This window comes from Delphinus delphis, chromosome 21, assembly GCF_949987515.2.
Source record: "Delphinus delphis chromosome 21, mDelDel1.2, whole genome shotgun sequence".
NCBI lineage: Eukaryota > Metazoa > Chordata > Mammalia > Artiodactyla > Delphinidae > Delphinus > Delphinus delphis.
Window position 1 is genome coordinate 5,662,946 of NC_082703.1, and position 17,351 is coordinate 5,680,296.

The 17,351-nt window shown below is 43.9% G+C and overlaps 1 protein-coding gene across 8 annotated transcripts in view; it reads right to left on the bottom strand.

The window, feature by feature from the left end:
* Nucleotides 1-10,138: 10,138 nt before the first annotated feature.
* TACC1 (transforming acidic coiled-coil containing protein 1) overlaps nt 10,139-17,351 on the bottom strand; it is a 95,190-nt gene continuing 87,977 nt past the window's right edge. For all 8 annotated transcript variants that reach the window (XM_060001454.1, XM_060001452.1, XM_060001457.1 and 5 more), the window contains 3 exons: nt 17,111-17,217; nt 16,106-16,226; nt 10,139-15,035 (listed from right to left, as the gene is read on the bottom strand). In XM_060001454.1, coding sequence (XP_059857437.1) covers nt 14,967-15,035; nt 16,106-16,226; nt 17,111-17,217 — 297 coding nt within the window. In that variant the 3' untranslated portion in view covers nt 10,139-14,966. The remainder of the gene's footprint in view (nt 15,036-16,105; nt 16,227-17,110; nt 17,218-17,351) is intronic.

The window sequence follows — 17,351 nt, forward strand, 5'->3', positions numbered from 1 at the left end:
TCCATGAAGTCTGGAAACATAAGTAAATATATATGATGTCATCAAGGCATCTTCAATCTATAAAAAATATATTTTATGGACACACTGTAGTACTAATTTCTGTCAGAAAAAGATTGTGAAAGAGAGAGAGAGAGACAGAAAAAAGTTCCATGAGTGCTCAGGTCAGCTCCCTCACCTCTGTTATTTGCGTCTTTCACCTTCCAGTTCCTTTCAACTCTGTAAATTGTAGAAAACTGATGGTGATGAAAATCATCCCTGTCCCTAGAAGTGTGTCTGTGTCAGATAGAATGCAATTAATTATTGCCTTGAGGCTACAGCTATTTTGCAACTATTCCTAATTTTATTTCAGAAATCCTTATACTCTCTCTAAGTCTAGGCTCTTTGAGTTCTCCTTGGAATCACTTGTAACATTTTACTGGTTCCCTCATTAATTAATAAGTTTAATACATTCTTTGATATGTGTTCATTTAATATATCTGTACAAAAGTCATAGTTATCCAAGAAAAGTATAGGTAACCGTTTACTAAACGATTAGCCTCAGTTTTGTAAACCATAGAAATCACGATTCTCAGATCCTTATATCAGAAAAACAATAATGTGCTTTTTGTATGTTTGTTTTTTTGTGGTACGCAGCCTCTCACTGCTGTGGCCTCTCCCGCTGCGGAGCACAGGCTCCGGACGCGCAGGCTCAGCGGCCATGGCTCACGGGCCCAGCCGCTCTGCGGCATGTGGGATCTTCCCGGACCGGGGCACGAACCCACGTCCCCTGCATCGGCAGGCGGACTCCCAACCACTGCGCCACCAGGGAAGCCCAACAATAATGTTTTTGAATGCTTGTAATCTGTATTTTGATTGAGGATCATACAGTGGATTCTGAAAGGTTTTATTTAGACTATGTGTGTACTTAACATACGTTAATTAACAAAACTGAATAGTTTTTAATGTGTTAGAAAAAAAAATGAAGCTGCCTCTTGGGCGGCTTTACTAAAAATTGTCTTAACACTTCATAGGGTTATTGTGAAGATGAAGTGGGCTAATAGGTACACGACCCTCAGAGTAGTGCTTGGCACGTCGGAAGCACTAAGCGTTAGTGATTATTTTAATTATTAGGCCACAGTACTCAGTACCCTGTGATATAATTGTTAATGTCCATCTGCTTCTGCAGTGTAAGGTCCATTAGGATAGGAACTGCAACACGGAGAACAGTAAAACCAAAAGCCAAGAAGGAACGTGGTAGGCAGTCAATAGATTAGTTGAATAGTGTAACAGAGTTTGGCAAATTTTTTTCGTAAAGGACTAGATGGTTAGTAATGTAGACTTTGCCAGTCAAAAGGTCTCTGTCCAACCACTTAACTCAGCTGTGCTGGTGGGGAAGCAGCACAGACATTACATAAATGAATGGGGGTGGTGTTACAGGGAAACTTTACCGGCACTGAAATTTGAGTTTAATATAATTTTCACACGACATGAAATATTAATCGCCTTTTGATTTTTTCCAACCATTTAAACATGTAAAAACCATTCTTAGCTTGAGGGCCATACAAAAACAGGCAACAGGCCGGATTTGGCCCCAGGCCATGATTTGCTGACCCTTGAATTGGATGCTGGGTCCATTAAGAGCAAGAATTTTGTCTTCTTCATATAAGCTTTAATCTAGTACTTCTTGTGGAATAGATGTTCAAATGTTTGTGGAATTAAGTAGCTCGTGCATAAAGGCAAAAGGGAGATATTTTAGGAGAGCAACCTGCTGAATTGCTTCAGAAAGATTCAATCAGTAGTTTGACAGGAGGATGGTGGGCCTGGCCAGGGCTGTCCTGTGGGTGGAGTGGGAGGGACTGGTCCCAAATGCATCAGCCACGTCTGTGTCATAATCATTCTTTTTTTAAATAAATAAATTTATTTATTTATTTTTGGCTGCATTGGGTCTTCATTGCTGCACATGGACTTTCTCTAGTTGTGGCGAGCAGGGTCTACTCTTCATTGCGGTGCGCAGGCTTCTTATTGCGGTGGCTTCTCTTGTTGTGGAGCACGGGCTCTAGGTACACGGGCTTCAGTAGTTGTGGCTCACAGGCTCTAGAGCATAGGCTCAGTAGTTGTGGTGCACGGGCTTAGTTGCTCCGCGGCATGTGGGATCTTCCTGGACCAGGGGTTGAACCCGTGTCCCCTGCATTGGCAGGCGGATTCTTATCCACTGCGCCACCAGGGAAGTCCCCTATAGTCATTCTTAACTGAAATCTTCAGTGACACTCACGATTTTATAGTCTGCCTTAAAATCCTTTTCAGGACAAAATGGAATTATGAATAAGTCTAAATAGCCTACGCTGATCAGAAAACGTGACCTGAATCATATTACAAATACCTCCGCCAGGCAAGCTAGAACTTGTCGGACTATATTATATCACCACTGGTCAATTTCATAGACCAGATTTAGGAATTCTCCAGAGTTAGGAAACTGGCATAACAGTGTCCAAAAACACAGAGGCCCAGAATTGGATCCACCTACGAAACTGAATAGGCTCCAGCTGCAGCCTCCAGATGCTGCCGGCTTGGCCTCCTGGTGTGCACCCCCAATGCCCCCGTGTACTGTCTCCCAGACCAGCAAAGGCATTTGCCCCCAGCCCAGTGAACCCTCTCCTCCTGAACACAGTTACCGAAGTTACCCGCACAAAGGTACGGCTGTATTTTTGCTTAGGGTTCATAATTCTATTTCTTTTCTTGTGCCTCTGATTTCATTCAGGGCTCAGACAGTTGTTAATGTGGAGGGTGAACTTTCAAATAGGAATCCCATAAAGAGCAGCGTTTCTCAATGCAGGGCTATGACCAAATGCATTAGGAGAACAGCTCTGGAATACGAAGGGAAGACTGAACAGAAATTGGAAGAGAGCTCGTTTTAAAGGTACATTTATTTTTTTAATTAATTAATTTTAAAATTAATTAATTAAAACGTTCTTAAATTTTAAATTTATTGTTTAAAAGTAAATTTTAAAAAATTTAAAAACTGAAGTATAGTTGATTTACAGTGTTTCAGGTGTACAGCAAAGTGATTCAGGTTTTTTTGCTTGTTTGTTTTTTGTGGTACGCGGGCCTCTCACTGTTGTGGCCTCTCCCGTTGCGGAGCACAGGCTTCGGACGCGCAGGCTCAGCGGCCATGGCTCACGGGCCCAGCCGCTCCGCGGCATGTGGGATCCTCCCGGACCGGGGCACGAACCTGTGTCCCCTGCATCGGCAGACGGACTCTCAACCACTGCGGGCACCAGGGAAGCCCAATTCAGTTTTTTATATATGTGTGTGTGTGTGTGTGTGTGTGTGTGTGTGTGTGTATCCTTTTTCAGATTCTTTTCCATTATAGGTTACTACAAGATATTGAATATACTTCCCTGTACTTTACAGTAGATCCTTTATATACAGTAGTGTGTATATGTTAATTTTATACAGTAGTGTGTATATGTTAATTTTATACAGTAGTGTGTATATGTTAATCCCAAATTCCCAATTTATCCCTCCCCCCTTCCCCTTTAGTAACCATAAGTTTGTTTTCTATGTCTGTGAGCCTGTTTCTGTTTTGTAAATAAGTTCATTTGTATCATATTTTTAGATTCCACATATAAGTGATATCACATGATATTTGTCTTCCTCTGTAAAGACACATTAAAAATGATAGAATAGGGCTTCCCTGGTGGCGGTGGCACAGTCGCTAAGAATCCGTCTGCCAATGAGGGGACACGGGTTCGAACCCTGGTCCAGGAAGATCCCACGTGCCACAGAGCAACAAAGCCCGTGCGCCACAACTACTGAGCCTGCGCTCTAGAGCCAGCGAGTCACAACTACTGAAGCCCGTGTGCCACAACTACTGAAGCCCACGTGCCTAGAGCCCGTGCTCTGCGACAAGAGAAGCCACTGCAACGAGAAGCCCACACACCGCAACGAAGAGTAGCCCCCGGTCGCTGCAACTAGAGAAAGTCTGTGCGGCCAAAAATAAATAAATAAATAAATTTATTTTGAAAAAATAAAAGAAAATGATAGGATGGCTAAAGACCTATACGGTTTTTAAAAGAGCAGAGAGTCATAGAGCAAGTCCCAAGTTCTGGTGAGGAAGGAGGTCCACGCATCACAGTGACTGTCCAGAGCCCCGTTGTCAGGCCAGGCCTTCAGCCAAGCTCTCTTCTTCCACTTGACTCTGGCTCTTTGCATAGAAGATGCAGGCAGGGAAAGGAAGGGGGCCTTTCTTTCATCTAAGATGAATGATCACATATCTATTTGCAGCTTTAAAGAATTTAGAGTGATGGTTTTCCCTGGTGGCGCAGTGGTTGAGAGTCCACCTGCCGATGCAGGGGACACGGGTTCGTGCCCCGGGTCCGGGAAGATCCCACATGCCGCGGAGCGGCTGGGCCCGTGAGCCATGGCCGCTGAGCCTGCGCGTCCAGAGCCTGTGCTCCGCAGCGGGATAGGCCACAGCAGTGAGAGGCCCGCATACCGCCAAAAAAAAAAAAAGGAATTTAGAGTGCTACATCTTACTGGGAAAGAGATCACCCATGATACCACTGCTTAGTGTTAACCACGGTGATGCTTGTTTCTAAGATGGGGTGAGGAGCTCACGGTCCTTTCTTTTCCCTTTGTGCAACTTACCACACACGTACAATGATGCTTGTAAAAGGGGTGGGGGGGGAGTGCTGACTTGCCACTTTCCTGTACATCTGCAATTATTCCAAAATAAGTTTAAAATGTTTAGAGAAGCCTGTGGTTATTTCAACAAATATTCCGACTGACTGATTATTTTCCCAGACCTCTGGAATTCTCTGATTTCTACCCGAGTGACCTTGTGGTGAACCTTCCTGTTTTCTCCTTACGTTTATGTCCTTGATTCAAACGCTCGGATTCAACTTCAAACTTTTATCACCCTTCTGCAAATTCGAGGTCACCTGGGGACTTAGTCACTTACCTCATACACGAGGATGAACGGCTTGTGGTTACTGAGCTGAAGAATGGCATATGTGGCCATAGAAAATCGCCCCCATCTAGTGAAGGTTTTCATGAGATCTTGGTGGCTGCAGATACAAACATTCATCATTTAGAACTGAACGGTGCAAAGAGAGTTAAGTACAATCAAGGAGAATTCTTGCTTCTAACAGAGGAGGCTTCATTTTTTCAGATGTAAGTCAGGTTCGTTTTTTTAAGCAGCTGTCACAAAACAGAAATGGGGCTTGTGAACCCAAGTAGCTCGCCCTCTGCTGCCACAGAGGGGAAGAGTTTGGGGAAGGAAAGAAGACTTACGCTTTTATTTATTTTTGAAAACACTTTATTTTTTAGAGCAGTTTTAGGTTCAGAGGATTTTATTCTTCATATGCTCCCCCGCTGACTTCCTCTTTTTTTCTTTCCCTCTCAACTGAGCATTAGAAAGGAATGTTTATTATGTCCTATTTCCTGAATGCAGCTTCATGTGCTGAAGTTTTCGTTTCTTTAAGTTAATAAACTGTGGCTGCCGGTTACTAAATGTTGGAACTCTAGCATACTATAAAAAAGATGGATACTGCAAACGGAAGTTATTTTTTCCTCCCATAAAACCCTCTACTGATTCAGCAACCCCTCTTGTCCCCATAACCTAAAGTTAGTGGCTTTCAAACTTAAAAAACATTTTCTGGGGGCACTTTTCAGGCCCCCAACCTAATACATTTAAAATTGCAACCCGGTATACACATATGCATGTAAGTGAAATGAAATTTCCACAAAACAATACTTTCCGTTACTATTTACTCTTACAAATGCTCTTTTCTGTTCTCTTCGCATCCACATTCTCTAAAGTGGGGGTTTTTTTGTGTGTGGTTTTTTTTTTTTGCGGTACACGGGCCTCTCACTGTTGTGGCCTCTCCCGTTGCGGAGCGCAGGCTCAGCGGCCATGGCTCCCGGGCGCAGCCGCCCCGCGGCATGTGGGATCTTCCCGGACCGGGGCACGAACCCGTGTCCCCTGCATCGGCAGGCGGACTCTCAACCACTGCACCACCAGGGAAGCCCCCTAAAGTGGGTTTTGACCTGCAGTTTGAAAACCATGGTCCAAAAGGCTGACTGTAAGCCTGTGGGATTGGGGCCCCCCAGTGACCATTCACACACATTTGCACTGGAAACTGATGCAGGAAATAAAACCGTATTTTATTTTATTATTTTCTTTCCTTCTTTTTTGTTTTGCCCCACCTCGAGGCTTGTGGGATCTTAGTTCCCTGACCAGGGATTGAAACTGGGCCCACAGCAGTGAGAGCACAGAGTCTTAACGACTGGACTGCCAGGGAATTCCCAAAACTGTAATTTAGACATCTTATTTTTGCCAAAAATTGTTGATGTTACAAAGATCAATTGAAAGGGAGAAAGAAAAAAAAATTTGTCAGGAAAAAAATCAGGATTTCATAAGAGACGAATTTTCAGTGCCAGTTTTTCAGTGCAATAGAAGGCACATCATAACACATCACCACGAGGTCTGGACTGCTCTGTCTGGACTCAAAGATTTTAGTAAAATATTGTGATTATGCCTGAATGCATCAGAGTCACTCATTGTGCTGTCATTTTTGGTGCCTAGAACAAAAATGCCTTTTTGAATCCACAGAGTGTCTTATGTTTGAATATTTGCTTTTTTAAATTTTTTATTTTTTTGGCCATGCTGCACAGCATGCAGGATCTCAGTTCCCCAACCAGGGATCAAACCAGTGCCCCCTGCAGTGGAAGCATAGAGTCCCACTGGACATCCAGGGAATTCCGGAATATCTGTGATTATGAGTTCGCACATCTTAAGACTTCGACATGTTTTGTCAGCTTATTCTCAGGCATGCAGGCAATGCAGGGTGGCCAGCTTCATGGGGCGTGCAACTGAGCTACAGGGTCTGCGGGCACATTAGTGGGGAAATGTTGAGTGGTGGGTACAGCAGCTGTAATTGAGACAGGAGGACAAGAGCACAGCCATTTTGGAAAAGGACCAGGGAACGGCCTTGGGCAAGACAGGCTTTGGAAGCTAAAGAACAAAGGTCCTGGGGGCCCGAGTCCCAGAGACAAAAACCAGGCTCACAGGAATAAAAGATTAACTTTATCTCTGGTACACCCACGAGTATACCTAGTTGCCGCAAGACAAGAAACTCAACTATAAATTTTAACCTTATCTGTTCTGGTGCTTTCTTGCAGAAAATTCTCATTGCGTTTCTTTCCCCTTACAGAAGTCGTCCCTATTCCTGACAGCCACCACGGAGACACCTGAAGCTGATTAAAGAAGTCTGACGATTTCTATCAATAGAAATGATCAGTGATCATGAGACAAACCCGCCTTTATTTTTTTAAAAATTTACTTATTTATTTTTGAATTATTTTACTTATTATTTATTTTTGGCTGCGTTGGGTCTTCGTTGCAGCGCACAGGCTTCTCACTGCCGTGGCTTCTCTTGTTGCGGAGCATGGGATCTAGGCGCGTGGGCTTCAGTAGTTGCGGCTCACGGGCTCTAGAGCACAGGCTCAGTAGTTGTGGCACACGGGCGTAGTTGCTCTACAGCATGTGGGATCTTCCCGGACCAGGGATCTAACCCGTGTCCCCTGCATTGGCAGTCAATTCTTAACCACTGTGCCACTAGGGAAGCCCCCAAACCCTCCCTTTTAGAAGCAACTTCCCCTTCTACTCCAGGAGCTGGCATTCCCCCCGACCCTCTTCTCCCTTGCACACAAGCTATCTCTTTTAACAGCTTGCCTTAAGTCTTGCGGAAGCGAAATTCATGTCTATGGTATTGCTGTCCAAGTATCTGGAAAGGGCCCAGGAACATGACACTCTCACTTCTTGGGAGAGGCCTCAGGATAAACCCAGCTTCTCCATCCTGAGGACAAGACTGAGGTCCAGAGAGCTGCAGTCGTCAGAGAAAAGGAGAGCATGGACTTGGATGTGGGTGTAGGGCTTGGGCCCAGGCCTCTTCCCTTCCTGGGTAACGTGGGCTGGCGTTCACTTTTCTAAATGCTGTAGCCACAGTGGACGCAGCAAAAAGTCCTGTGGACCCACCATCTTGTGGCAAGTCCACTACTGTCAGAACATCTCACAACAGGCGTTCTCAGAATGATTTTGAAAGAAAAACTCGGGGACTGTTGCCTTATAGTTAGCACTTTAGGCAGACTTGTGAAATCGCAAATCACAGGAAAGGGCCTTCTAGCATCCTCAGTCCAAATGAGGGTGTTAAAGGCCTGTCCAAGGCAGTTGACAAAAGCTGGGACTAGAAACCGCATCTCAGCCTTCATGCCAAAGCTTGTTCCGCAAACAAGGATGGAAAAAATGAGAACTGGAGCTTTGATTTCCCTTCCTGTGCCTTTCCAGTACAGTAACAAATTATGCATCTTTGACTAGGTTTCCTGTTCCTAACACTGTTAAACTTTGGTGACATGATTATGCAATGGCTTCTCTGACATCCACTTAAATATTCCCACTTGAGATGAGAAAAGAGCATGAAAATTCATTTAGTGAATAAAAAGTTGTTCATCCTTGGCCCTGTTGAGGACGATTTTCCAATGTATGCCCAGCACATACTGGCCTTAAGAAGAGTGGGATTTGAGATCAAAGAGACCTGGGTTCACATGCATAGTTTTAATTAGCATATTGTTTATATTGAAATGAAGTTTCAGTGAAACTTCAAAACATTTCTCTTTATATAACTAGCCTCAGAAACTTTTGTATGTTCACTTTAACTCTGCAAATGCAGTATTTGGTAAATGAATGAATGAATCAATGTAGAAAAAAGGTCTTTGGTTTTGGTCCTTAAATGCCTACAGACTTAGAAAGTGATATAAATATACTACCCAAACCTGGGAGAATTTGGATTTGAAGAGTTCCAAAAGGACTACTAAGAGGCAATTAGTTCTGTTGCCCATTTTGAGTGAGGGCAACAATGTTACTAATATTCGAGCTCTGTGATCTTGGCCACACCACTGCTCTCTCTGGGCCCCAGTGTCTTCCATTGCAAAGTGACTTCTGTTGACTAGACCAAGTTTTTCTTGCTTTGACCACTAGCCACAGCAAGAAATTAATTTTTCTTCATCACCTAGCTCACATTCACTTATATCCAAAACAAACTTCATGAAGCAATACTTATCCTTCATTTGTGCAATGCACTCTATTTCCTGCTGTATTTTCTCTTAATTTACATTTATTATGTATTTATTAATTTATTAAATGCTGTGCCGCCTCCTTTGGTCATTTTGCAGGATTCCCTCCAGGCAGTTCAGTGGGCTCACTAGTGGGAAACACTTTTTTTTTTTTTTTTTGCGGTATGCGTGCCTCTCACCGCTGTGGCCTCTCCCGCTGCGAAGCACAGGCTCCGGACGCGCAGGCTCAGTGGCCATGGCTCAAGGGCCCAGCCGCTCCGCATCATGTGGGATCTTCCCGGACCGGGGCACGAACCCGTGTCCCCCGCAACGGCAGGCGGACTCTCAACCACTGCGCCACCAGGGAAGCCCCGGGAAACACTCTTTTTAAGAACTTTAGAGGCTGCCATGTCTTACGATGTAGGAAACAGTAAGAAAGTTAACAGTGCTCTTATTTTCCTTAATGGATCCTCACCTAAGTTGTAAATAGAGCCTTAACTGGCCTCTTAATTCATCTTTTCCTGTAATAAAACGCATGACATTTCCTGACCAGTCTCCTATCCCTTAAGTGGAGAGTTGGCCTGGTTAGTACTGAAAAAATTTTTCCTGGTATTAACCTAGAAGAAACATAAAACGTCAACTATGTTTTGTGGCCGCGCTGCGATGTTTACACAGTTCTGGCTAATCATGTGTCCTTCAAGAGTCGGAAAGTTTGGGGTGACTGAGGTTCTTACGACTTGAAATATGCCAAGGCAGACAGGCAGTCTGTTAAGCAAAACCAAGATGCACCCAATTAAATACTTTGTTTGCACAGATGCAAAGGCATGGAAATTTATGTGGCAAGGTCTGAATTCCAAAGTTTGTTTTGTTTTCAATTACACACCTAACCAAATGCATAAAATCCCACAAAATGAATGTAGCGAAAATGTCATCTTTTGTATTTTTAGACTGAAATATGGAGCCCATGAAAGTGAGGCTGTCATGAATTTTCACAATTGGGGATTGTGACTTATAACCAGGAAAAAAAATGTCTCCACACAGCCACATCTAACAGTGATAAACAGTTTTTATTCAGGCAATGAAACATGGAAAAAATATATTAGTAATCATTATAATAATTTCATTTGTGTGAGTATAACTTTTACAAATATTTACCTGACATATAAAAGGGAAATTACTTGTGCATATAAAATTTATGTAGATGATTTATTCCACACAACACAATCCTGACAGCAGTAGTCAATGCAGCGTTAGATTCCTCTGGACGAGGCTCCTCACACACTTTGTGGCACCCGTGGGGACACAGTGGAAGCAGATGTGCAATTAATTAACATTTACTTGTTGGCACGTTAGTACACAGGGGTATCTATTGGCAAACACACACTTGCTAAAAGCGACACTGAAAAGGTTGCTGCTACCTCTGAGGTTTCAAAGAAATGCCTGGATCCTGGCTCGCTGGGTGGGAAGGACCAAGCCTGAGGCTGAGCGTGTGAAATCTGCAGACCTTCCTGCACCGGGTCGGGGGCTGGCTTTGGAGCTCGTATTTTTATATGTCCCCTTGGAAATTATTCACAGAGCATCAGTTAACAACGTGACTGGGAGATTCTCTGTGGAGCAGATTTCAGATGCCGCTAAAAGGCAGAGGGACAGAAAGTGGCATCTTCAAGGTTCTAAAGTGATGAATGGATACGGGGAAGGTTCAGACCACACCTCAGCACCAGGCCTGGTCTCCGCCGGCTGAGTCAGGGCGCTAGACTGACCGTCACAGGCCAGCATTGCACGCGACATCTCCATAGTACAACTATAACGAGAGTGTGTATATATATGTGTGTATATATATGTAGTAGCTGTAACCATATTATAGTTAATAAAGTCATTCCTTAGGAATCTTGCTTGTCCAAATCTAACTGCATGCTAAGAGGCACAGAAATGGGATTGCATTTGGATGAAAAAACTATGGAAAGTGCAATCTTTAGTCTCCAGAATGCTAGCTCTGGGCACTAGGGGGTGGGTCTTCGCTGGAAATTGTTGTTCATACAATCTTCCAGAGGAGATCCTTAGACAGAAGGATCTATCATGACCATTCCTTTGCCTTTACTACATGGGAGACTCAAGGTTTGAGTGATAAGATACTTTCTTCAAATCACTGGAATCTGGAGGCCAGTCAAACCTTTTTAGACAGAAGTCTCCTTAAAATACTTCTTTATGAAAATCTTTGAAGAAGATGACCCTATAGACTTTTGGCTTGACATTCTGGGATTCCCAGACTGTTATTTGTTCTTTAACAAGCAAATAATAATCTATCTTTTAAATTCTTCAGAATATATACATCTTTACTCTAAAACACTTTGCTTGAATCATTTAGTCCTTCAAACACCTAGTTTCTCTCTTTCCAACAAGAGGATAAAGTAAGAAACCACCCAAGTCCGAGAGCAAGCCTGCATGGTCACAAAACTACAAAGAGAGACACCGGTCGTGGACAATTCATGAGATGGCTACCAACTGCAGCAAAAAACCAAAAGGAAAACAAAAGGGAGCTTTAGGGATTTTACTCCACTAAAAAAGGACGTGCTGAGTCATTTCCATTTAGTGCACGCAGACTCACCATTGCCTGCTCATCACAACTCCATTTTGAGCTTTAGAGCCATCAAGTCCTCTGTTACCTTTCAGTAAAATGAAAGTAACATGCTTGCATAAAGTAACATTCAGTAAAATGCTTCACTCTGGCTGCACTGAGTCAGCCCAGGGACATTTGGGGCAGTTTACTCTGCTGGATTATAATCAGTCAGTAAGAATCCAAGGCCCGGTACTAAAGTATCTAAGTATTTGTGTGAGAGTTGCAGAAAGTGTGGGACAGGTAAAAAAAGGTAACTGGCTGGAAAGAAGATTCAACTTGAGCCATCCTCCAAAACGAAAGGTAAATCTTCCCTTGGACTCCAGATCAGCTTGGAAGGCTGCCAGGTCCTCAGAGTTCTTCACCATCACGAGCTTCTACACTTCCTAATCTGGACTAGGTCTGAAGATGCTAGAAGCCACGCAAGCAAACTGGGCTTCTCGGTGTTTCCAGGACGGTTTCACAGAAGGTCTGGGCAGGTCGCTGGCTTCCAGGAGTGTCTCCAAATAAAGTAAATTTGGGGAGGTCTGACTGTAAATGACTAGCCAACCAAGTGACAAACTGTGCAGTCTGTCTTCCAATAGATCCTCCAATTAAAACACTTTTAGGTAAAGACTATCCATCTATACTTTGGCAAAATGAAAAACTCAGGATATGGCTCTGGATCCAGAGCCTCAACAAGACCACTCGTGTTCCCAAACCACCGTCCAGGCCAGTGGCTTCCTCTCATTTTCCCTTCATGTTTGTCACGGGGAGTATTACTGTCTAGCTTACGAGTAACTTGGCCCCGCCCATGTTTTGAAGCAAAATTCTAGGCCACATTCTTACTCTCCAGATTACTACAAGTTTCTTTCTCCCCCTTATGTTTTAAAAAAAATAAACAAACATACTTCTTTCTGCCCAGTATATTCTCTTGATCTGCCAGCTGGACAAGCTCCATGTTTCTTCTTGTTGGAGAAAATCCATCTGTTCAATTAGAAGGAAGACCATTTCCCTGTAATGGTCATAGCTGAGAGGCCAGTGGCAACTATTACTGAATAAGGACCCTTTCGTTTTCCTTGTGCAGCAACTTTACTCCCTAGGGTCTAGTTTTAAGGAGTCTCTTCTCACCAGTGTGCTTGGGAAAGACTGTCGTCACCTCTGTTTCAACACACAACTACTTTCCCTTTTTATACACAAGAAGCCTAAAAGAGAGGACTGTAGGTTTATAACAGAGACTCCTATACTAAGCCTTTCATGCGTCAAACAGAGCAATACAAAACAGGTAAACATGGATATGTCACCAAAACACAGCAGCAAAAAGGTTTAGCAACGTTTCTTTCTGCAAAACGCAAAATGAGTTTCTCTAGTCATGGAGGATTGGAAGAGGCCGCAATCACACTGCCTGGAGACACCTGCTCCTCCAGGGACAGGGCTGTAGCAGGGCACTCACGTCAAACCCGTGACTGCTTTCAGGGCCCAAATGATTGTCACATCACTTCTCCAAACACAGATCATTTCTGTTGTTGTTGGTTTTCTTTGTACAAAATGTTAAGACGGTAGGCTTTAAAATACAGCCTAAGCACCAATTGTGAGAAATGCATATTGGTTAAACAGGACTTCTGCCTTTAAAAGACATTACTGACCTCCCTGGAGCTAAAGATTGCAACCGTGTGAACAGTACACGGCTAAAGAAAAAGTCATCTCGAAAGAGCTAGAGCGGGTCTCCACGAGGCACAATTCATTGCTGAAGTTGGGTCATGCAGTAGTTTTACAAGAAAAGTACGAAAACTTACGTGTACTGGAGATAATGCGTTATCACCGTGAAGACGCTCAGGGTGTTCAGATTAAGACAAAAGAGTGCTTTAAAACACCTGCGTGGATTTGGTTTCGCCTATCAAGTGGGAGGGGTTCACACGGGAAATTTCCAGTTGGGGGTTAAGGGCCCCGCCACTCTGAATGGAGCCCAGGAACGGCCTGAGGAATTTGGTTTTGTGAGTGGGATCTGCTCCCTGCACGCCCCTCCTCCAGTCTTCGAATGGCCTTGGTTTAAAAATATTCAAAACGCACTGAGTTTTGGAGTGCTTGCACGATTTTTCCTGCCCATTTGGTTGAAAATTCTACTATCTTTAAGTTTGCAAGGTTTTTTTTTTTTTGCCTTTGGGGAAAAGAAGTCTGAAGAACAATGCATCACACTTGGAAAAATCCAACTTTTGCTTCACCTTACGATTGCTAATGGGGTTAATTAAATAAGGTCATCTAAACCTTTGACAAGCAGACTTCCTTTGCATATTCCAAATAGATAATAGAGAGCAAATGTCATCTTGGAGCAACAAATGGAAGCGGAGGAGACTGATGGCGCTAGGACAGACTTGCCGAACCCCAGCTGTGAGGGATCCCACAAAGTAGATGCCCTGGGCCTGAGGACTAACTCCAGAGGGGCCGCCTGCATCCAGGCTGAGGAGCATCGAAATACGGGGCAACAGGACACTACGGCCGACAGTCTCCCTTATGTGACACCTGAGTCTGAGGTTATGAGTCACGCCAGACATGGAGTCTGGGGGCTTCACCTCCCCAACTCCCCAAATTCTGAAGTTGGCATTCTGAGAAAGGACTCTGTTTCAAAATAGGGTTTTACATTTATGGAAATATGCCCTTCTGTAGAGAAGTTCTTATTTGATTATGCTTCAGGGAAAAAAACTAAAACAAAACCCAGCAGCATATATAAATATGCGTGCATGTGTGCATGCATGCGTGTGTGTGAGAGAGAGTGCGTGTGTATAAATGGGTACTCAACTGGAAGTAACAATAGGCCAAATCATCTCCTCAAATAAAACCACTAATATTGAAAATTAAATGTAAACGATGAAATAAATTTTTAAAAAAACCAGACAGGTGGTGGACAGGATATGGTCCCAAATAGTAGCCATAAAATCATACACTGAACGCACCTGGGGAAAGTAAAGATGACTTTAAAACAAACCAAAGATAGAGAATCCCGCCCAGACTGGGCAGCCCGTCTCACTGAGCCCGACTCACTGAGCCCGACGGGTCGGTCAGGCCACTCGTTCAGCGGCTGCGCAGTAAATCCTCCAGCGGCGCCTCCCGGGCGGGTGCGTCGGCAGCAAAGCGAGACAGGCAGCGGTAGGTATGTGCTTTTGTAAAGTTCCGTGGTTTTTTTTTTTTTTCTCTGCAAAGGGGCAATTATTCCTGGATAAGGCAAGATAATCGTGGTCACGAGAGAAGCAGCCAAATGCAGATCTGCTGAGCTAACAGGGGAAACTCAGTCCGTCTTTCCCAGCTTTGCAATCAGCTCGTCACAGATTTTCGTCAGTTCTTCAATTTCTTGGTTCTGAAAGATAAATGATGTGATGATGCAGTCTGTGTCCCGAGATAACGGATCACAGTGAAATAGTCCCCAGACTGGCTGTACTCCTCCCTAGGCATCCCAACTCAGTGGTTCTTAACTTTTCTACACCAGAAACCCTTTAAAGAAAGGAAAGCTCTATACCTTCTCCCCTGAGAAATGGTCTTGTGTTCACAAAGTTATTCTTATATTGAGTAGGGGGTAAGGGTAATTACTGGCCCTCTGAAGTCTGTCCTTGAAGTTTGTCAAACTTCCTTGCTATCATAGGAATTACTTGGGGGTATTTGTAAAAAAAAAAAAAAAAGAAAAAAAAAGTATCTGGGCCTCACTTGGTCCATGAGCATCCCCAGGGACCTGGGATTCCAGAGTCTAAGTATCTCAGGGGCCACTGTCTTAGGGGTTATCAGACTCCATGATAAAAACCCCTGCCCTGGCTGAATGGATGCCACCGGCCTGACAACATGATTGGGGGCACAGTAAGAAAAACACTAGAGGCACAGAAAATGAAGTCTAAGAGTCACTAATTAGCAAAAGAATGGGGATCGTCATCACCACTGATTTTTACTTCCGTAGCAGAGTTTCTCGACCACATCTGGGCAGGGCCAGTCTTGGTGTGGGGCGCATCCTGTGCACCACAGGGTGTTTAGCAGCATCTCTGGCCTCTACCCACTAGATGCCTGTAACACCTCCCAGTCGTGACAACCAAATATACCCCCAGACGTTGCCAAATGTCCCCCTGGAGGGGAAAATTGCGATGAAGGGGGAAGATGGCTTCACATATTATATTACAGAAAAAAACAAAACGGAAAGAGAAAATAGGTAGCTTCGGAGCCTCAGCGTTTGGTCCTCTGAGCTTCAGTTAATGCAACCTCCTCTCTGTACCCTGCCTGTGGCCAGGTCCCACTAATACACCTGGGAGTATCTGTTGCCACCTGAGTCACTTCCCAAAGGAGCTGGATTGAAGCGTCTGCGCAGAGATAAGCCCCTTTCATCCAGACGACACGGGAGCTGCAGCCGAGGAGGAAAAACAAAGGTCTCGGTGGGTCCCCTCTTACCTTCTGCTGAAGGGCCCTTTCCAGGGACTCCACCTTCATCTGCTCTTTCCGGAGCCCCGCGTGGAGAGCGGCGCTCTCAGCCTTTGCTTTTGTTCGAACCTGAGCAATCTCCTCATTGGCTCTGTTTATGGAACGAAGGGACAAAAAGCACATGGTTTGTCATCAGTCGCGGCTCACGATCATCGGGATGCTAACCGCTGACACCTAGGAGAACTGACTCCACCATAGAGGAAAAAGAGGAATTGGTGAGCTATATAATTCAATTTTAATTTATAAAAATTCAATTTACACACAACTGCTAAGGAGATTTCCATGATGCAAACCAATGGCAGAATCGGCCTTAAAGGCACACGGGAACCCTTCAACATTCACATGCCACCAGAAAACAGAATCACGTGACAGTTTCTACAACAATCTTAGATTTTTTTTAACCCAGTACAACAACGGGTAGGATCTCTGTGGATTAACACAGCCAATGAGTCAGGATACTAACCACTGGCATCTATGAAACACAGACCTACAAGCAACTTTATTAATTAAAAATCTCCATTAAAAAAGGAGATTCTCACATTAAAAAAATGGTAATTATGTGACATGATGGCGCATTAGCTACCTCTATGGTGATACGTATGTAAATGTATCAAATCAGTGTTGTACACCTTAAACTTACACAATGTCTCATGTCAACTATAGCTCAATACAGCTGGGGTGGGGGGGAAAGAAGGGGGAAAAGGATGTCTGGAAGGATAAAAGAATGATTTCCTGGGGTGAGGAAAGAGGTGCGAACCCATTGGGAGGGGGAGAGAGTGGGAGGGAGAAACTGTATTTTTTTATTCTTTTTAATGTCTGAACCTTGTGAAGAGTCCACCTATTCAAAAAACTAAATAAGACACCCAGGTACACACAAGTGCAACCTGGAATTGCAAAGTAGTGATTTTTTTTTTCTCATCTGTCCATCTTCCCACAACATCACGAAAAGTGAAATTCTCATGCACAAGCTCTTACTTGTCCAGTTTTTCCTCCGCGTGGACTTTCAGGGCCTGGTACCGCTGCTCCTCTTGTTTAACTCTGGCTAAGTAATCCTGAGCACATTTTTTCAAGGCTTCTTCATTCTGTTCCCAAGTGACAATTTAAAATGAAAGACACAAGTCATTTTGTTTTCCTTCTACTAGTAACATGCCACATATCAGGGTTTTCATTAAAAAAAAAAAAAAGAAAAAACCTAATACATTCAGATGCCTCCAAA